The following is a 22291-nucleotide window of genomic DNA, read 5'->3' on the forward strand; positions in this document are numbered from 1 at the left end:
ACCCATGACATGAGAACATGCTAACCGCGTGTAATCCTATATATTGTAAGTTCAATCACAGTTCCCGGAGCAAGCTTTGTGTAAGAACCTAACCAAAGTGAAGAAGAGCACAGAAAAGGAGACAGAAAACGCAAAAGTTCAAAGACGACACTTCCAAAGGTGCAGATTCCTGAAACTGTTCGGTAACTTGTCTGAACCGGCCCCCTCCTCATCCTTCTTCTATTACTCATTCTCCTCATGGAGGCCTGAATTCATCTGCTGTTCCATTACCCCCGCAGACCCAATCATACCCGCAGTCAGGGGAAACAGCCACTGCGGGAAGCTCCGTGAACCTACCGCTGTATGACTTCGCTAGCACATTGATAAGCGAGACAACTGCCCTGCAACAAGGCAACAGGGATGGAGAATGACGCGGAGAGGTGAAGTTTCAGTCTCACCTAGTTTTGCAGACAGACGTGCTGAGAGGGAGACAGACATGGGGAGGGAGTGGGTGACTGGGAAATTAAGTCAGTGTTGTTTATATGAAAGTGGAACTGGAGAAGAGACAGAGAGGGATGAATTACACGATGGCAGCAGTCTCTTATCTTTTGTCATTTCCCACGTTAAGAAGGAAATTTGGGAGACATTCACTTTCTAACCAAAACCGATTCTGTGTGTGTATTGTGCGTATACACCAGCAGCTGGTGAGCTTAGTTTAGCATGAAGAACAGAAGAAAGGGAAGTTTGGTTCTGTCCATATATAACAAAATTCACCTATCAGCAACTTTCCATACAGATTTCCATAACTACAGATAAATAAATAGCATTAATTCCACATTCACTGCACCTCTGAGTGGGTGAGTTACTTATGCTGGAGTTATGGGTCTCTAAAGATGTGTGTTAACATCTCTGCATGTCTAAACTGAGAACAGAGTCACATGTAACCATGCAGTAGGTTGTAGAAGCACACAGAGGAGAATAAACATAACAAAAAAGCAAAAGAAAACAGACAGAGAAAACCTCTGCAAATAATCCCCGGAGAAGCATCTTGCAGCCTTGAGATAGATAAGTGCTGCAAAACTGGGGGCAGTTTGGGTACATGTTGGATAAGGTTGAAAAAAAAGAAAGAAGCTTGTCTGAAAAACCTTAATAATGTGCATGTTTTAGTATTTCAAATCTCACAACCCCCTGAGAAAGCGGCCCCCCACTTGGCTACTGTTTATCTTACTGTGGTCCTCGAATGCTCATGTACATGAGACAATGACATGCTTCCTTTGAGGGCGGGGTTATATGTCAAAGTTGGAGGCAAGTTGAGCCACTTTCTTCTCTGATTACAGAGCAGCATCATGGGTAACTGCACCCCGCCTTGTAAAGAGAAGGCTGGGAAAACTTTCATCTGCTTCTGTCATATTTTATCAGTGTGTGTGTCTCTGTCTGCGTGCGTGTTTGTGTGTGTGTGTGTGTGTGTGTGTGTAATTCATAGCCGAGTGCCTCCTCACAAAAAAGTGCAATATCAGAGTCAGCAGAAATGGATGAAACTCTAAGAAGCCACAGTCATTACTTTGAAGCCGCTATAAGCCATTGTTGTGATGGTGAGATTTTGATAGTGTTGGCTCCAACCAAGAAATGCTCTGATAGTCTCTCTGATATCACTTCCAGCCATGTGAGAAAATAACTCACAGACAAGAATGCCATATAAAAAAGTGGATATTGTCAGCCGTCACAGTTTAAAACCAAGCATTCACATGGAAAGACCAATAAGAGCTTAGCTGAGAAAATAAATAACATCATGATGTATAAACGCAAAGAACATACAGGCTTCGTAAAGGCTTTGAGGATGATTAACACATGGCAGTGTAGGGTCTGAGAAAAGGTTCATCTCATCTCATCTCATCTGGCTGCCCCTTTAACTGGTTAAATTTTCCTTTAATCTCGATCCAAATCTTCTGCCGTCCGTAAGTAATGGGGACAAACATCTGGAGAAGCCTCACCACAGCCACAGCCAGCAAAACATATCTATTAATGGGGGGATACACATCTGGGCTGGGATGTAATAGCAATGGGCAGATAACCACTTTCCAATTTGGCATGGATGTCAAGTGCTACAGCAGGTGGAGGAGCCCAACAGGCAGCTAATTTACTATGTGCAATAATTTAATGTACCAAGGGGCGATGCACAGTTGTGTGTAAAAAATGCATTTTGATTCAAATGTGTGTCTGTGAGAGCTTGCATCAACAATTTATCACATCTCATAAAAATGTTTTGTTTAAACACTGCGGCCTTTTATTCAGCCCAACCCTTTTAGAGATGTCACCGGAAAGCCTGATTGAATGACTTCAAATGATCTTACAAGGGTGTGTGTATCTGCACTACAAACCAGCTGAGGGTATATTTTTACATAATACTTTGAGCACTTAGCTTCGGTACGACTGTTGAGGGAGCTCAAGTACAAATATCATTAACCTTAAAAGCATGACATCCTCCTGGACCTGTCTGAAATGCCCCTCCCGGCGAAAAAAACAAACACCTTTTTCTGTGTAAATCGTGTCTGGATTGTGTTAGATTGTTGAATCTGAACAATGTCCACACTGATACAATCGGGATGCATGGAGGAAGAGGAGGGCGGAGGCGTGGTGGGAGCAGCGAGAGGGTTTTATACTCACCATGACAATGCCTCCAGATTGCTCTACCGTGCACATGCTCATGATGGGCGCCATGCCAATAGTGGTGCCCTGGAAGTAAACCCCGCTGCAGAGCACAGAGGACAGAAGGAGGGTGGAGAGGGGATTAAAATGTCATATTGAATTTTTTTTAGTCTGTTGGTTTTAGATTAAATCTTAGATGAATTTCCAACCATGTTATTATGTGGTATTGATTTGTTGGGAAATGTTTAAAAATACAGTTTTTAAAGTGTTTTTCAAAATTGTTCTTATCAGGAAGTATCCACTGCTGTTTACAAGGCGGGTGAGGAGAAGTCACCTCAACCAAGGAACAGCACGTGGAAGTACTTATCTAAATCCTATTTCTGAGGCAGGGCTACAACATAAATAAGCAAAATAAGCTTAAACTTAATTTTCATTATGAATGTGATGTTTTATTGTTTTGATATAATGGAGAAATGGTGATAATACAACTGTTTGTATCAATTATATGTGGCAAGTACCAGTAAAGATACTCTATACAGTATATAGATCCCAGGAAAAGGAGTTGTTGCCAAGGTGACAAATAAATGGGATCCAAATAAATAAATAACCCAACAAAAGTATATATTTGTAAGGTAATTTCAGTATCCTATGAAAATAAATTTACAGAAACAAGATGTTCAAATCTCTGTGGGCTTATTTACGACCAACAGTAAAATTAATGGGAAATGAGAAAACAGTTTGCACCAATGTAAAGTATAAGCAAATGAGCTGAGACATGTCTAACAACTTCTACAGCCCTGCAAGGATCTGTTTTCTTGTACGGGTATGAACATTTCATTTTTCACTTCTGGGCTCCATTTATATTCTGTGAAATTAAATTTCCACCTTATGAGCTGAGCATTGTCGTGCGGCTTCTGAGGCAGCAGCTTGACTTTCCTCCAGTCGAGGAACTCGTGCAAAGTGGTGAAGGGATCCTGGGTGACGGGACATTTATCAGAGTCACTCCAAACCTCGAGACCCACCAGGGCCACCCGGATGTTCAGAGCCCTGTAGAACTGAAGGGAAGCACATTCGCAGGGTTTTATAAAGCTTAAACTACATGACATTTTTACCTTTGGTCACTCAATTCATTGAACTGCGTTACATTTTATTATGGCAGCCCTGAATCTTACCCTTTGATCAGTGACATTTTTTTTGGTCATGTTTTTCAAATGATCTGAACATATCTCCATGTCTCTATCCATGCTTCCTTCAAGTAAATCCATCTGCCTACTCTATCTTCTAGCTACAGATCCACAGCTCTGGCAGAGGTTTTAGACAGACTCAAAGCAGCTGTTTTAGTAGGACATTAATATATCACACAGTCATCCCATTAATCTCTGCTGCCAGCAATATTTCTATTTTAAAAATGTGATTTATCCCTTCTGTGCAAAGGGGAGAGAATGTTTTACCTTGTCCACATAATTGGCTATCTCTGCCAGTCTCTGTTTCACCTTGTCCACGTCCTTCCCCTGTTTCTGAAACTGCAAACAAAATGACATGTAATCAGTGGTAGAAATTGTAACATTTACACGCACAGCATTTGTTTTGCAAGACGACATAAATGACACAGTGTTGCTGTGTTTACAGTCATTTGCGGAGCTAAAAAGGCATGAAAACAACACAGAACACCCGCAAAGGCATTATTTCGTATGAATCAGACGCTCACAGTATTCACAGGCAATACGTTTTACTGTGTGCTAGGCAGGCTGTCAAGCTGTGACCATCTGGATGTAGAAAAATCTCCCAGTGTTGGAGAGACGAATGGCACGGCCACAGGGAGCAGGTATATTGGCAGATCTGACAGCCTGTGAAGCCGTGGATCCAAATTGCAGCAAAGTCAGGCCTTCTATTTCCATCCAACAGAGCATTCACCTGCGCAGGTGCTGGACTTCAAAATCTGAGGGCTGACAAAACACTTGATCCCTTATTCCTTTCCTTTTGTTTTCATTTCCTTTCTCTCCATTCAGGTCAGTGGCATTAGTGGCCAGGAGGAAACCTCACAATGAGCTTGTCGTTGCTTACGGGAGAGACTCCTCTCTATCCACACGGCTTTTTCCTGTTTCCTGTCTGCGCCGCTGGGGAATCATTCAGCACTTCCTTTCAAAACGGAGCTGCTGCCACCAGACCACACTGCTTGCTGCACACTGACCTAATTCTGCAGCTCCTGTGGGACTTGCTCTACTGTTACTACGGCTTACCCTGCTTTTTTTGGTGTATGAAGAGGAGCTGTGTTTGCACTGTGTTGTTTTGGGTTGTTCAAAAACAGCCTTTGTGAATGGAAGCAAGGCTGGTGTATTACCTCTCTGTTGTCAGCAACAATGATCAGCTCAACGTATTTGGTTGTCTTCTGAGCATGCCTTTTATGCTGAAATGAAAAACAGAGATGCTGCATGTTAGAAAATACACTGTGACTTATTTACTTGATGTTACTTGATGTCTACTCTAAATTTTAAACACCGGCAAATATGAACAAACAACTGATACACAATCGAAACCTTAAAATGAAGCATTTTAATACACTAATACGTAACAATTTAAAGGAATAGATCAACATTTTGAGAACTACACTTATTCTCCTTTTTGCTGAACTGGATATATGAAAAGAAATTGGTTCCCACACTTTCTTATACATCAAATTCAAGGACTTAATGACTTTCCAGGCCCAATTCCCTCGAATTCAGGAATACAACGCCGTATAGTTTGAGCTATGGATCAAGGTTAATTACTGTTACGACCCAGAGATTTTCTATAATGAGAACTAGCAGGATTTACAGAAGCTCACAGACAATTAAATTAAAGAGAGTGAGAGGCTAAATGTTTTGAACACATCTCAGTTGTGCTACAATGTTGGAGTGGTGCAATGTATGTCACTTTCTTGCGTTCCTCAACACTGAAGAACAATGTGTTTGTGTTCACTAACAATATGTATACAGTATATAAAGAACTAAAAAATGTACTTGGATTTCCATTTAAGCACTAAATATATAAATCCAAACACTTTCAATAACCCATGTTAACTATGATCTATTGTCAAAACCTTTTAAAGCCTTGATTTTATTTCCATTCAACTTTAAAGGATTTCAAAGACCTGTGGAAAACGGAGTACACACGAAGCTACGCCCTGCAGCTGGTTAGCCTGACTTGGCACGGGTTGCTGTGCATAAAGATCCATCCAAGTCCATCTAACAGGGTTGGGGTTAACCCGATCCACTAAAGGTAATTAACATTATATATCCTCTTTATGTAATCAACACAAAAACAACTTAGTTACTGGTCTATTTTACAGGTTGGGCATAATGACTTCCATCAGCCACTGTGGCTTGCCATTTTTACACTTGGATTAAAAAGGATTTAACAGGTTAAATACTGTAGTGAGCTTTGAACTGAACTTTGTAATGAAGCCAAGCTAGCCTTTTTTTCAGCCTTTTAAGCAAATATAACCAACTGGAAGCTGGAGCTTCATACTTGGCATACACATATGGAGGGGTGTCAATCATCCAATCTGACTACTGAAGAAAGAGTAAACAAGCAAGTTTCCAAAAATGTCAAAACTTTTTCTTTTTTTTCTGAAATCTGCACCTACAGTAAACCACCAGATGCTGTATTTTCTTTCATGCTACTTGGTGTATTGAATTCATTAGAAAAGCCAGGGCCCCACACAAAATCTCACAAAGATATTCAGTGATCTTTTTAATGAGTTTGTCCCTTCCGTTAAGGTAGAACTGCTCTTGTAAAATCCCAAAGGCTTTTTATTGCTCAGGGGTCATTAAGTACTGTATGTCGGTAAGTTTCACATCCTCACTCTAATGGAGTTTTTAATGCTTGGGAATCGGGGCAGATGGATCCTGCACCTGCTCCGCGCAAATAAGCAGCCAACTCTTCTGCATGGACCCTCAACGTTGGGCTCTGAGTGCAGATAAAATGAGTGTCAAGCCCAAGGCAACACCCTCAGGGAACTTATCCAAACTGGTCTGGCTGCCAGTTTGCTGATCTTTGGTCAAAAGCCCATTTATCTTTCACCAAAGTGAATGTTAGTCTTACCCTTTGGAAACAATTAAATGCAACAAAAAAAAAATGCTCGCCTCGATGATAATGTAGACAACCAGCGGCCCTAATACAATATAAACATAATACATGATAATAACATAATACTAATCTCACCCTCGTGTGGAAGGATTGGAAGGGGCTTTTGATGTGGTTTTCAGGAGCAACAGAAGACATGTTGAAGCCATGCCCGCAGGCTCCTGGGGTCAGAGTGAGTTCTTCCACTCTGTAGATGAAGTGGGAACCGGTGTCTTGGCCGGGCACCGGTTCAATGATGAATGTCTTGTTTTCAAGTGCGATGAAGCCTCTGCAGAGACAGAAGTGCACGTTTGAAAACAACGCTTCAAAGTACAACCGATCCCTCAGATGCAGAGTTTGACTGAATGTGACTTTCTCTCATGGAATATGTGAGAGCTGAGGTATAGCTCACTTTTACTGAAGCCGGTTAAAACTTGAAAAACTTTTCGCTCTGTCTTTGATGGCAGAGGGGTTAAATGACACAGGTCATCTCAATAGCAGGCTTGTTAGGGTTAAAACTCCGAATAGCTTTGTGCACACACGCTCTCCAATTTCAGATCAAGAATATTTAGCAAATGATTAATTATTTAATACGCTTTGTCATTAGTTTTATTGCATTGATAAAAAGGTCATCATGGTAGACAACATTTTCTCTTTGCAAAAATGTTTCCCTGCTGTGTAATTAAGCAGAAGATGACACTGTGCGACTGAAGACTTGACTGTTGCCCATTTCTCAAATCTTCCAGTTGTGCTCGGTCGTTAGCAGCAGCGAGGTGCCCGGCCTGCTACTGCCAGACGGAGGGCAGATATTCACTAGATGCCTCTGAAGACAAAGACAATGAGGTGTGACATTTTCTATTCCTGCGAGTCACACCAACCAACTTACTGACAGCGCGCTTAAGGGGCTTAAGAGCGATGGGCTGCTGTGCAGAATGACTTAAGTAAATATAAACATTGCTGTGGCAAATAGCACTTAAAGGGCACCACTGAGATGCTGCTTGAATACAAAACGCTGGTCGTGTTTCTTACCGAAGGCCTGAGCAGGCGCTGAGGGTGACATCAGAGTTTGGATGTGCCTGCACTTCCCCGTGATAGTAGCAGTTATTCTAAAAAGAGATTATTTGAATTAAAAAAAAAAGCTTTAACATACATCAAAACACTGCATGCAAAGAAAAGCAAAGCAAGTAACACTGGATAATCCAATTAATTTATCATTAGCTATTTCTTCTTGTCACATTTCTTGTGGCAGTAGTTCTTACCTGACATCAAAAGAGCAAAATTGGACAAGGTACAGTTGAAGTGTGCTGATGCTGTGCTAAGCTGTGTTGATTTAAATCAGCATGCTCTGTGGAGCAGTATTTCCTCCACACTGTCTCCATATACAAACAGGCCTTTTTAAATTAATGCAACCTACATAGTTTAAGTGAGAAGCTGGGGAAACTGACATGGATGGAGGGTGACAGTAATATGGTAATTGTTTTTCCTTCATTATTCCACCAGGGTGGTCTAGTAAAAAGGGGGAAGAGGATGTTTAAGGCTCCTCAGACACAGTGAAAAGCACCGCTGTCTGATCGTAAGAAGAGCAGAGGAAATGATTCTTGTTAAAAATGGAATAGAGATCTCCATTTACTGTCGCGCAGCACTCCAGTCCTCTTAAATCAACTGTCATTTGTCACTATGCTGAACATTGCTCATCCCCAATATTGAACAGGAGGAGGAAATACTTAGGGGCGATATTTTTTGCAGGAAAGGAAAAGAAAAAAAAAAAACATCCACTGAAAGGACTTCTGTTTGACAAGAAGAATACACGTTACTGAGTTGGGTGGTGATAGATTCGAGATTCATTAAATTAAGTGTAAAAATAGAGCAGCTACAAAGACTGTGAGCTTAGGCTATGGTTGACCTAGATTAGTTCACCTTTCATAGAAGAAAACATCGCAGGCAATGATAGTGATTGTCTCTCACAGTTAGCCCCAGTGTGTCTGTGACTTTTACAGTAGCTAATGCTCTTTTTTAAAAGATTTCCTGAAGCTTCAAAAAGCAGAACAGAGGAGGAATAAATCGTGGTTAAAGCCCATTAACATCTCATCTCCTCATTTTATTTCCATTTAAGTATCTATACAGGTTTGGAAAAATCACCTTATTTTACAAAATGTGACAATTTTATATGGAATTGGTTCTGCACCAGCTTGTTCTGAGTCTTTTGAGTATGATGTTTAATTTCAGGGATTTATTTAAACCCAATCCCCCAATTCTTACTTCCCTAAAATTCAACCAGAAAAGTTTTTTTTTTTTTTAAACTTCCACTAAAAGAAATAAAGTTCTGTTCTTTGAACATTGTCTAGACAAGAGTTTGACAGCTGCTGCTTCTGTTTGTTTCAAACTTGCACACATAATTTGTATGTTGGAGAGTTTATTTACAGTACAGTTCATGTCTCTCCACTGATCACTGATACACACTGTAATGATTTATATGTTCAGCAACAGCGGGTATTGAAAGTGTGCAGCTGTGCGAGGCTCATTGAAGACAATACAGTATTTCTATTTGACAGCCTGATGCAATACTTGGAACATCCTCCCACTCAAAATTAAAAAGGTGAGAGAGTGGAAAACACTATTTGCACAACTTTGCAGGAAACAGACTTGTCAGCTGTTGCCAAATTACGAACACTGAGAGACAGAATGCTTTTCAAAGTCACAAATCACAGGTTGCTGCAACCCCACAGAAATGCTGCTTCTCCTCTACACGGGCTGCTGAAAAGTGCCAAACTGTTGTCACGCTGTAAAAACCATATTTCTACCTAACTTGAACTAAAAATACCTTCAACATAGAATGAAAAATCAATTTTCTTTTATGAGCCACATAAACTGATTCCAACCATTGAAGTACCACAGTGAGTGACCTTGATAAGTACAAGAAATTCAATGTGAACATCAATCTTTTCCTCCGTTTTCAAAAGCATAGCAGGCACTTTCCTTTAACAGACTGCTGCTAGAATATAGATGGAGGAAAATAACAAGCAGTCAGGAATAGATCAGCTGCTAAAAGGGGATTCCATAATGAAATCCTGATGGCAATGTTGGCTTAAAAACAGCCAGCATAAAACACGGCTTATCACCAAGTAGGCCACGGGCTAGTCGTCCTGCTCAGCAAGAGCTGGGGGCTTTCAGATACACACTGGGTCACAATGTAGTGAGCAAAAATACCACCACAATTAATTACTAATTTCAAGTCCTACATTTGATTTCCGACACTGATTGTCGATAAGAAAAAAACAAAACAAAACATGTGTGGGTCAGTTTTTATAGTGTGGCTGCAGAGCACCACTGCACATCAACTTGACCATAAATGTCAAAAGCACTCTATTGCCACCGTACCGTGAAGTTGTGAGCACCGGTGACTGCACTTCCATCCTCTCGGTAATGTGTCTCGGTGTAATGGCTTGCAAAAAGTCCCCTAAGAAGAGAACAAAAAAAAAGGAAACGGGTTACATCAAACACACACAGATTTTTTCATTGCTTCAAAAAAAAGTTGGTCTTTTTGGACTATACTGAGAAAGCTGGACACTTTTTATTCCCTGTGTGGATTCAGTTTTGCTTGTAAAGACTTGGAGGATAATAGTCGTTGATAGTCCAAGTTCTTAGCATTCTGCGGCGTGAAGAGACTTTTTGTGAATTTATTAGATGATTTGTACGGTCCTTGAATCCCCTGGCATTCAGCAGGACTGAGTAGAATCCCTGCTGAGGTAATTATTTTGTGCACGTGGGTTTCTGTGCAAATTGTGTGTGCATCTGTGGACATATTTTAAACTGTGTGTCAGTGTGAGTGTGTGTGCACATGTATGCGTGTGTGTGTTTTCCTCCTTGGGCCACGAACAGATGGACAGAGTGAGCTCCACCCCGAGCATTGGCAAAGGAGCAGTAGGAACACCCATCTTTTACAGCTGCATAATCACACTGACATCAGGCAGGACGATCTCAGAATGTGTGTGTGGGTGCATGCGTGTGTGTGTGGGTGACGGAGAAGTCAAGAGAGTGCAAGAGAGGGAGGGAGCCAAGTGAGAAGGTGACAGCAAGTGGGAAAAGAAGAAAGGTGATAATTACTAAAAGATCAGCGTCTAAAATCCACTTTATACACTTGTGTGTTTTAAAAGTTAAATGTCAAGCAAAATAATAATCTAAGCAGCATGCAAAGTGCACAACTGCTGTGACTTTTTGTTTTCATGCGAGGGAAGCGAGGGATGCACAAAGACAGAAGAAGAGGAGGACAGGATTTAGAAACTGGAACGCTGTGGTTGCCCGAATCACAGTGGGAATCACTCATATCCCACAATGCTGTGCCATCCCACACAGCATGCATGTACCAAAAACCAGAATTAGATGAGAGTAGATTAAGCCAATAATGTACTTCTTTTTTCATTTAGCATCTTATCCGAACATTTAAGGTTCATTTTTTATGACCTGTTTAAAAAAGGATCAATCCTCTGTAGCCCAGGCCTCACCACATTTAACTTCATTAAATACTTATTATCTCTTTAATGTGCCTTATCATGCCATTAGCACGCTCTAAACCAAATCTGATAAGCCAGCAGCCAGTAATCACTTTAAAGAGGCCGGTATGTCTCATTAAAAATGGATGACACATGAGAGGGGAGTGTGTGCTTAATAGACAATTTTCAAAATATATATCCTTATCCTGTATTCTTATACTATCCATACGCTGAATGCCGTGTTTACAGTAAGAAGTGGCAGTGATGAACACCCAATTCCCGAAAAACAACACAACGCACTATGATGTTTTTGTTGCATTAAAAGGCAAATTCAAAAAGCTCAGATAAAAGGTTGTGTTTGTAGTAAAGATGGGATTTGTGTCGTGTCAGTCGTTAATTCCAAGCAAATACTCCCGAGCTACATTTTGGTGGCCTGTCTGGGGAAAGCCAGCTTAGGGCAGCATGGCTCCTGATACTACGACACGACACACACATACACACATTGCATTAAAGCTGTGGGTTTTACATGAGAGAGTTTGCCTGTAATCAACTCCTTGGCAAGAGTACACAGAGTTTATGAGGCCATGAATGTTAACTGAGTGTCTGAGGAGGAGAGCATCCTCTGCCCTTGCTGGTTACCTTTTCGCTCAGCTGTGCATCTGATGCATCTGAAATCGACCCCACTGAGGATCAGATGGCCAGCACGGAGAAATAAATCTAAAAATGCAGCTGTGAAGGAGCGCAAAGGTGCAGTTTTCTCTCTGGGTACCGCAATACTTACACATGTGATTACACCTCTTTTCTTAGCAACCTTCATCCATGGTTTTGTCAAGAGGAACACGCAGCCCCTGAAATGAGTTTACCGTGGGAGGTGGCAGATGAGAATTGGTCTGAAAATCACCGCAGTTCACAGCTGTCAAGTACGTTAGTATTAGAGACAGGTGTTAAAATCTATGAACGGAACAGAAAGGCAAAGCGGCTGATGAATGTGCGAAAATGACTTTTTTTTTTTAAACAAATGCCTTTGCTCCACATGAGGTAGATGATGGTCTCAACCTCATACTGCCAACTTGTTCTACAACTCCAACTGCAGAATAACTTGGAGCACGTTTCGGGAAGCGCCCTGTGAACCGACAGTGTGCGTCTTTGTTAAAGTGCTTTTCTCTTACATTTTTCTTTATCAAAAGATGTTGTATAAATCTGCTATAATTGCTCCAGTCAATAATCATTGATTCGGTGCTCTTAAGTGTGTGTTGCGATTCATTAAACACAGTCTAACATCTAATTAACAATTCACTAAGAGTCTCACAGGTTAATTGTGATGAATGAGGAGCCTTTTAATAGCACCCCAGTGAGGCAGAAAATACTGTTATTTGTCTTAAAAGGTAATCTACCATCTCTTATATTCAGCATCACACAAACTGCCCAGAATTCAGGATTAATCAAATTTCTCTCAAAATTAATTTACTGCATGAATAACTGATTGTTTTTAAAAGCCAGAGGAGCAGTTTTTGACACTTTTACTAAGAGGCCAGTATGCTGTCCATGCTTACACTTACTGCGTAAGTAGAGTATGATTTAGTATTTGGAAAAGGCATTCAAGCTGAACACACATTGTGTCGAGGCAAAAGCTGGTCATTTTGATTTTTGCTGAACTTTCAACCTCTGATGCTCGATGTCTCAGGTGAACATACGCTGCCCACATCCTTTCATCCATCACTCTGCATGTGGAGTGATGGCGTATAGCACATGGGACACAACAATCAATTCATGTCAAACAGAGAAATGGTTCTCACAATACAGAAACAAAATGGAAAAAGACACAGCTGAATAACATTAGTTTTTGTTTTATCAGATATGACTTTCTGCCATGTTGTTGTTGCTGAACCAAACATGTTTTGATGAGTTTTATATGAAAAGAATAAATCAAACCCATCAGCCACAGACTCCCTACAAGAGTGTAATCAATGTAGCCGAAACTCGATGAATCTGAGTTTTTAATATCATCTTTTTTCTCAGCCATCCACAGAGTACAATGTTCGGTGCAAATTTAAAGGGTTGAGCCTCATTTACATATATGTGACTCCATGCCTCATGTAATAATTCACCATTACACAAAGCCCCTTGAGCATGAAACCATTTGAGAGAAATGTGGCTCCTCTTGCAGTCTCTCTGCTTCCTTTGAAGACTGCTAACTTCAGTGATTTCTTTTAATCCCCTCTCCCCCACAAGCCTAACCCTAAGCCTTCCTATAGCTGCTACTTATGGCACTGTATACTTAACTCGCAAAAGAGGAGACTACTACAGAGGGGAAGAGAGAGATGAAGAAGAGAGGAGGAACTAAAGAGGTGTGGTTGACAAGTCTAATTCTATTTCCACATGCGGCTGCGTTCCAAATTGATTTACATACAGCTCAGTGTCCCTTCAGCTTAGGCTTGGCTGTGGCAAGAGCATTGGTATGTACAAAGCCAGAGAAAAACCAGGGAGAGACAGATGAGGGTGGGAGGAGAGCAGGGAGCAGAAAAGAAAAATCCTCTGAACTGCAGAATTAAAAGGAGTGTCTTCCTTCACTCTGCTCCCCTGGCTTTGTAAAAGATTACTCATGTACACTTGCGGTTCTCCTGGTAGTGAGCACATGTCTGTGGCTCAGTAGGCACAGTAAGACCTAACATGAACTCTTCCTAACAGGTGTTATGTCACTTACACTTTATTATCAGTTTGGTAGCAGCCAGGTGGTCTGTATATGTTTGTCCTTCATATGTTTTCCACTGGTTTGTCTCACTGACATTCAAGTTAGCTAGCAGCTTTGGGAGTTGTAATTTAGCATAGCAGTTATTTGGGCTTCATGCCAACATCATAATGTTAACATGCTTACAGTACAATGATGCTAAAATGCATATGTTTAGCAGGCAGCCACATGCTAATACATTGTAGCAGCTTAGATGATTAGTTATCGTTGCGTATCGATTGTGAAATAATTCTGAATGTTTACAACTATTCCAGCAGCCTCTCAAATGAGAGCATTTCTTGCTTTTTATCTTTGGACATCTAGGGATATCATGTTCAGCTCAGCAAAGTTGTGATGAGCATTTTTGGACCGTTTTTGTTATCTTTCATCAACTTATCGGTGAATTAAAAAACTAAACACAAAAAACAAGCACATGAATGAGTTGTAAGGGAGTGAAATTATTTTTCCGTGTAGATTTGTTTGTAGTAATGCTGGGTTTTAAAAGCGCTGCTCATTTCTCATTACCTCCTCCTATTGACCGCTGAAAATGTCTGGCCCAGCTTAAGGTCTCGGTTTTAAAATCTGGCCCAACTGAACTTGTAATTGAATAGCCCTGGTATAGAGAGACAGGAAATGGGGAGGCAGAGAGAGGGGGAATGACATGCAGTTATGCGGGATTCGAACCGGGGCCGACTGCAGCGAGGACTGAAGCCTCAGCTTATGGGGCGACTGCTCTACCAACTGCGCCACACGACGACCATCAAATTCATCATTAAACATCTTCTGGGGCTCATTAATGTTTCTTCCTCAGTGTGGACTACATGGGTGCACTGACCAACTGAGACGTCCGAGTCCTGCTGCTAGCATGGCTCAAAAGTCACATTAATCGCAGAGCAGAGTAACACTTTCCAATATAAACGCTCCAGCAGGCAGCAGACCAATATCAAACAAGCAGGCTGATGGGCCAAGCCTATTTAAAATATTGACTGACTAAAGTAAAGATTGCTCCTTAATGAGTCAAGGTCTCACTTTGCAACAGCGAAAGCAGCCTGTTCACTTTGAAATCACTCTGCAGCCAGTCCACAAGGGTCCAGATTACGCCATTTTTCTTAAATAAATATTTGGATCCAAGGCAAAAGAAATAAATAAAAAAAACAAATCCTGAGTCACTAAAAAAGTCATTGTTTGTAGAGATTAAAGACGCGCACAAGCCCTGTGGATTTTAATTTACGAATGACTCAGTCTGCAAGCATTCAAAACCCACCAGATACTCGCTACAGTGACGAGTGTTACGGCTCGCGCCCCCCTTTATTGTTGACATTCAGTTCAGATCCAAATGAAAACCTTTGTCCATGCATTCACCAGGAGACTATACACTCATTCAAATCACATTCTCCGTCTGTGTCCCCTCACCTCAGGCTTCGTGTCTGTGTGTGTGTGTGTGTGATGTGGCGCCCAAGGCGAATGAAGTCATCACATCAGTAAAACAAACTACAAAAGGGAGAAACAAGGCTCCCTACACTAGTAAGAGGTGAATGATGAGTCATGGGATAGTGATACAGTTAGGAGAGGCTGTTTCTCTCTCTCCCACAGGCATTGATAGAGAAGGGAAGTATATATGCTTGATAATATACTGTATTCAAATGACATCTCCCTCCATCACTGACCATCTGATTTCTTTTATGTCTGCTTCACTGGTCAGGGATATAACCATGTAGGTCCCAGTGAAAGATAATATATTGGTGGTGGCAGAAAGTAATAAGAGGCGGTGATAGTAAGTGGCAGTGACGGCGGTGAGATTTTTCTCCTTGGGAATAAGAGACTGGTTTTGGTCAAATAGAAAAAGCACCCATCTAAAAGAGGAGACATTTTGACGATGCTGATGCACTGCAGGTACCCATATTGGATCGTCCCACTCTCCTGATCACTTTACAACACTTGAACGAAAGGTGACTGCATTACCGTGTAAGATAAATGCCTCGAGATAAATGTAGGTATCTGTAGCATCATGGGATTGTGCATTCACTGTCAAACATTTTTCTTCTTGGCATGTGAGCGTGTCAAGAACTTGCAGGCAGTTTCTTTCCTCTGAATTCTTCCTCTAGCATATCTTCTTACATCTCCAAAGCCTATTATTTTCTTTTATAGTACAGCAACAGCAACCTTGTCTTTTACGCTTACAGATATTTCTTCTCCTTCTTTTTTTCACCACCCTTTGCTTTTTACTGGCACTGCTTTTTACTAGCACAGAGTCTTACAAAGTCTTAAGAATTAATAATGGAATTGGGGTAAAAATGCAAAGCTGCAGGTGCAAAACAAAGATTAAACGTGCCGTGGTGTCAAGCCGCAAACCTTTTTATGATTCTAATGAAAGCAGAAATCAGTTTGGGGGTGAAACATTGCAATTTGTACCATTTTTATTTCCCTCAGTTGCGAACTAAACGACAGCCACCACAGCTAACAGCAGTGAGGTGCAGCAGACTTGTTAAAAGAATGAACTGCTTCATAGCTGCTGGCCTAAACGTCCGGAATATTTAACACCATAAAACGATTCCCACACTAAACATATTTTTCCTCATAACTATACAAAGAGCATGATGTCATATTCCCTCTGCACCCTTTAAAGGGAATAATTTGTCAAATCAGTGGGAGGGAAAAATGCGCTCATATGCAATACAGTCAGAGTCAAGTATAAACATGAATCCCGGCCAGTCATCCACCTTCTCTGTGGGTACAAGCTGCTGTAATGCCGACTTTAACCAGTCTATCTTGTGCAATATTAGCTGCTGGCATTGTATCCTCTTCACATATTGCACCACTGAGGCTCTTTGTTTGTAATTAATGCTCCAAGCTTTCACAGCTCAACATTAGACTGTTGTGACTGTTTGCGTGGCTAAAGGATTGTATGAATTCTTTATTACCCTAACAACAGAGGGCAAAATATTTCTGGGCACTGGATGATGATGGTGCAAACTCAATAAAAAGGTCTGAAGGCAACATCGCACCACTAACAAGCAGTCAACCATAAACTGTATTTATATGGGAAGCTGTTAGAAAAATATCCTCTTGGTAGCAAAGCAAATGAATAAATGCCCGACCAATTTATTGTGGTATCTGATTCAAAGAATTACAATTTTACAGAGAGATTTTGTGCTGAGTGTGTCAGTAATGACTAAAGAACCAACATCCTTGGCTTCTTCTCTGCATTTACTGTATAGATCAAAGAAAAGCACAAATTAAAAACTTCTATAAGAAAAGGTATACTCTGTAATTGATTATAGTTACCGTACTCATCTACCGAGCAATTAAGGAATTTTCAGCGCATAGTTTTAAAAAATCACTGAATTAAAAATTGAAATAATCTACAGTGAATGTGGGCCACCTACCTCATCTACAAGTTATGGCAGGGATGGATTAGTGTTTTAAATGCTCTGAAAGAAATCAATGCATTTTTCTGAGATACACATCTACCATACAATAGTTTTATGTAAGAATTACACCTCAGATAGTGGAGTTATATGAAAAAAATTCTGTAATCTCTGTGTTTTCATTGAACCTGTTGAAGAAATGTGTTCTATAGATAACAAGGGTCTTCATTAAAAGTTTGGGAGAAAGAAGTATTCTAAACAACCTCTGGAAAGAAGTTTTTGTATGCCCGCCCAGGACTGAGATGAACCGTTTTCTTTTTTTGCTTTCTGTTGCTTCAATATTCCCATCCATAAAAGCTACACACCGGAACTAATGAGTGACTGGGGATCTTCAAGGGAGGTGGTCTATTATTATTCATTGAAAAAGAGTAAACAAATGCATAAATGTTAATGTCAGAGGGTTCCTATCTGTCCAATTAATCTATGGTGGCTCCCCTGGGCAGCCTCATTGTTCAGCCATACTTTTTTTTGTCTTGGGGGGAAATATGCAATTAAGAAGTGAGCAGCCAAAAAAAAAATATTAAAGATGTTTTTGTCTTTCATTTTTCATTTCTGTCTTTTTTTATTTTTTGTCCTCTGCTTTTTCCTTTGCTTGAAGGAAGAATACGAACGGGTGCATATCAATATGAATCATCCACTGCTCTCCCATATTTTTGCCGATCCATGCCACCTAATCGATTCAAGTTCTTTTTGGAAATCCTTAACTTAAAAATTTCCAAGCTGTGTGGTGCAAACGCGCTGCACAGAACAACTGCTTGAATATAACACGTCATCGCTCCACTGACTGCACACATCCCAGACTATCAGCTCTCTGGTCCCAGGCCCCATGAAGCATACCCTCCCCACATCTTAGAAAACGTCTCACGTCATTAAACCCACTCTTTACACGTTCATGAACGCTGCGCTTATTCTTCAATAAGATAATAGCACACAATCTGTCATTCTCCACCCCATTACCTTGCAAACATGGTAGAGATGGAAACTTTCACTTGGCACTGATGTATCATTTTAACATAAGGATCAGGGTGAGCGATCTGTCACTGATGCTGATTCAGTGCTACGTGAAACATCGAGGCTTCTGGGTATCGAGCGGAAGACGTCAATTATTGAACAGGACACAGGTGGTAAAACAACAAAGTGCTTATTTAAGTTAATCAAAGCTGAATCCTGCACATGCCAAATTTTGTAAACCTGCACTGAATTATGTTAAATCGTAACTTGTTAGATCATTTCTTTGCTTTTGGTGAAACTTAAAGGAGACCCCCCTTTCCACAAATTAAAATAGTTCCCAGGTGTCTTAAAGACATGCTTTGGTCAAAATGAATCAACATCAAACTCTTTTCATCCTCTCAAAACAGCCCTGTTCAGAACGGCTGGTTTCAGTGCCTGTCCCTTTAAATGCAAATGACCCACTGCTTGCCCCGCCCCACCCCTTCTATTGGTACCAGGTAGGGGTGGTGTTATGCAAATTTGAATCCTAGTGACATTACTGGAAGACAACTGAGGTAACAGCTCGTAAAACCACATGGATTTCAACTTAAGTGAGCCTGCACATTACAGATTGTGTTGTCAATTCTCACATTTTGGAGGCCGGAAGGCAAGACAAACACCCAAATATATGTTAAAGAGCCACCAAAAAGTGATGTTTCCATAATATGCCCCCTTTAAAGTTCCTATATGGCTCAGTTTAACTGCATAAAAACATTTTCTACTATTTTAAATAGCAACAATACATGTCTAATTCCTGTACATTTACTGTACAGTTTATTTTCCAAAAGAACATATTTATCTGTCAGATCTGTTTTAGAAACAAATCTGCAACATTATGTCACTGTATCTTTCTTTCCCCCTCCAAGTTCCCTCTGGCTTCAATATTTATAAACACAGACCATAGATTAATTGCGCTGCTGTCCCTGTGTTGTCGAGTTCAACATGGACCCAGTACAGCAAAAACTTCCCCTCCATCAGTGATGTCATGTGATGTACTTCCTACCTACCTTGTTTTCCAAGGCACATCTGGATTTATTGTGAACACACACTTCCTCTTGGGTCAATGCGCTTGCAGAGCTACTTGTGTGTGTGTGTGCGTACGTGTGTTATGCATGTAAACACTCCTGACCTTTTGAACTGTATGCATCTAAGGCTGTTGTGACGTCCCCAGCATAGCTCTGAAAGGCTGTATATATGTATGTATATATGTATATATATATGTATATATACATATATACATATATATATATATATATATATATATATATATATATATATATATATATATATATATATATATATATATATATATATATATACATCCATATACATATATATATATATATATATATATATATATATATATATATATATATATATATATATATATATATATATATATATATATATATATATATATATATATGCAGGGTGATACAGTATGTATTAATTATATTAGTTTGAGTGATTTTAGAGAGACAAGCAGCCATCTAAATTGATCTGGAAAATACATGATAACATCAATCAAACGTTCTGCCATCCGGTGACTTTAGTTCAGAAGCATGAGCTGCAATTTCAATAATCCCTATAATCTGTATCTTATATCACCTGTATGGGTAGATGGCATGGTGAGTGATATTGCTGGAATCAACCACATCAGATAAACTCCAGTGAGAGAATGAAACAGCTACTGAGCTGTGCTGTCTCAGGCAGAATCGTTGTTATTTCTCATGGGTCCTCTACAAATGACCCATTCTCTGTACGGCGCCGTGTTACAGAGGAGGATGTGAATCACACACAAAGCAATTTCTACTTTGAAAAGGATTTCTCATTAAAGCTTTTATATTGAGCTTTTATGGCAAAAGGTTTTGGAAGGTGGCGTGTGAAACTTGATTATTCTACAGTGCAGGCTGATTCCCTGGCCTATAGGAAGTATAATTTGGTGACAAATTGTACACTAATGGCTGTATTCTGTCATAGACAAATTCATGAAGGAGCATTATAATGCACAGCGCACACATACATTTTATTATCTTGTGAAATCCATCTATGTAAGGCGAGGTGATGTAATCACTCATGCAACGCAGTCTCGGGGATGTGGTTCCTGCTGATGCAGATAAATGATACCCAGGATAAATACGCATATTATGCATCATCAACATCTGTAGACCCATTACACCATATCAGAAACTCCAACGCAGATAATAAATTTCCTACTCACCTACATCTAGGTAATAGTTCTTTCCCCTGACACCATACTGAGAACATCAGCGTCTAATTTATAATCAACTTGCGTTACCTCCTTGCAGTTATATACCTCTGCCAAACAGTCAAGTTGCAGTTTAAAGCCATGTCTGTCCCAGCTCCTACAATATAACATATGTGCTGGAGACTTTAAAGAGTTTTCATATACCACAATGTCATGGTGACCTTTGACCTTTAAAGAGGAACTATGCAGGATCTTTAGTTTAACTATGCTACATTTTTACATTAATTAAACAGCTTCAGAATAATTGTGATGGTTTAATAAATGACATGTAACTTGTTACAAGGGAGAAGGCTCTTTGCCTTCAACGTAGCGTCTCTTGGTTGAAAAACAGCTTTGCAAGATCAGTGCCACCGACCCAGTGTCCCAGCTCTCGTCTCTGTGCATCGTGACACAAACGTAACTCATAATGTCTTGTTTATGAAAGATAAGACGACACAAATATGTACATGTCGTAACATTGTATATGATATATAACGTAATGTACCGCTCTATTTATTGATTTCTCACTGGCGTCGTTGTAAACAAATGCACATGGCCGAGAGGAGGGTTAGTAGGTTAAACAGCGGAAAAGCGACCGGACTTCTTTAATCTACAGCTGGCCAATTCCAATGTGTTCATCCTTGAGTTCAAGTGGACATCTGTGCCACTTTTGAACAATGGAGAATGAGACAAAATTGGCATAAAAAGAATTGCAACCTTTTTAAAAAGGGGTTTTGTTTATGCAACATGCATACTGTACCCTCTGTAGTGCTCAGAAATGAAACAGGACATTGCTTATGTTCATTGCATCCCAATTGTCCTGCTAGTGAGCACTGTTGATAGGCGACTCACTCTGTGTACAGTGCACGTCAGGTTAAAAGCAGTTAAAAATGGGAGATTTTCTACTCTGTCCCCCTGCATGAATAAGAAATGAACATATGCAGAGACAGAGAGACGCACAGAAACACAAAATGCAGCCTGACCATATTGGCTAAGTGCTGTGACAACACCCTCGCCATCATCTCTGCTGCTGCAGGCCCCTAAAAATAGGTTTGTAGCAGTGAACAAAATAGATGATGCCATATGCTGACACACTGCATAAGAACATTAATGCATTTAACTGCTTCACTGAAAGCAAAATTACAGCAATAACTGGAACACATTTTATTTTGGTTGAGTCTCATAATTTTTGACTCTATCTGATGCATTCAAACTTGTGTGTTAGGTGGTCCGACTGTAATAAACATATTCAAGTAATCAAGACAGTTCCACAATCACTGACTGTAAATGTGTGAATAACATCATGCTGACATTTCGTTACTGGTCGGAAGTACGTGATTTTCTTTACGCCAAATATCACTTTGTCAAAAACGCTATTTTAACACTGGTCTTCCCCTAGAGAGCTTTAAATCTGGAAAATCAATCACACTTTTAGGGAACAAGGGAGGCAAACAGAGAAAGTGAACTCAAGATAGGGAGAGAACTTAAGAGAGAAAAACAAAGAGTAAGACAAAGACCTAGAGCTAGCTTGGCTTCGACGCTTGGCTCTGATCCCACCGGTCAAAAAACTACCACTCTAATCTTTTCCCCAAGCAACACCTAACACTGCTCTCTCTCTCTCTTTTCCTTTTTTCCCTTATTGTCCTTCAACATCAGGCCAACTCTCCCCAAGGGCGCT

At 40.3% G+C, this 22291-nt stretch overlaps 1 protein-coding gene across 1 annotated transcript in view; it reads right to left on the minus strand.

The window, feature by feature from the left end:
* adam12b (ADAM metallopeptidase domain 12b) overlaps positions 1–22291 on the minus strand; it is a gene marked incomplete at both ends in the record, with an annotated part of 75450 nt that overhangs the window by 29319 nt on the left and 23840 nt on the right. Inside the window, 7 exons of the mRNA XM_083988710.1 lie at positions 2644–2728; positions 3511–3680; positions 4077–4148; positions 4967–5032; positions 6829–7018; positions 7759–7835; positions 10108–10186. Coding sequence (XP_083844836.1) covers positions 2644–2728; positions 3511–3680; positions 4077–4148; positions 4967–5032; positions 6829–7018; positions 7759–7835; positions 10108–10186 — 739 coding nt within the window. The remainder of the gene's footprint in view (positions 1–2643; positions 2729–3510; positions 3681–4076; positions 4149–4966; positions 5033–6828; positions 7019–7758; positions 7836–10107; positions 10187–22291) is intronic.

Source organism: Trachurus trachurus (genome assembly GCF_905171665.1).
Source record: "Trachurus trachurus genome assembly, chromosome: 15".
NCBI classification, from domain to species: Eukaryota; Metazoa; Chordata; class Actinopteri; order Carangiformes; family Carangidae; genus Trachurus; species Trachurus trachurus.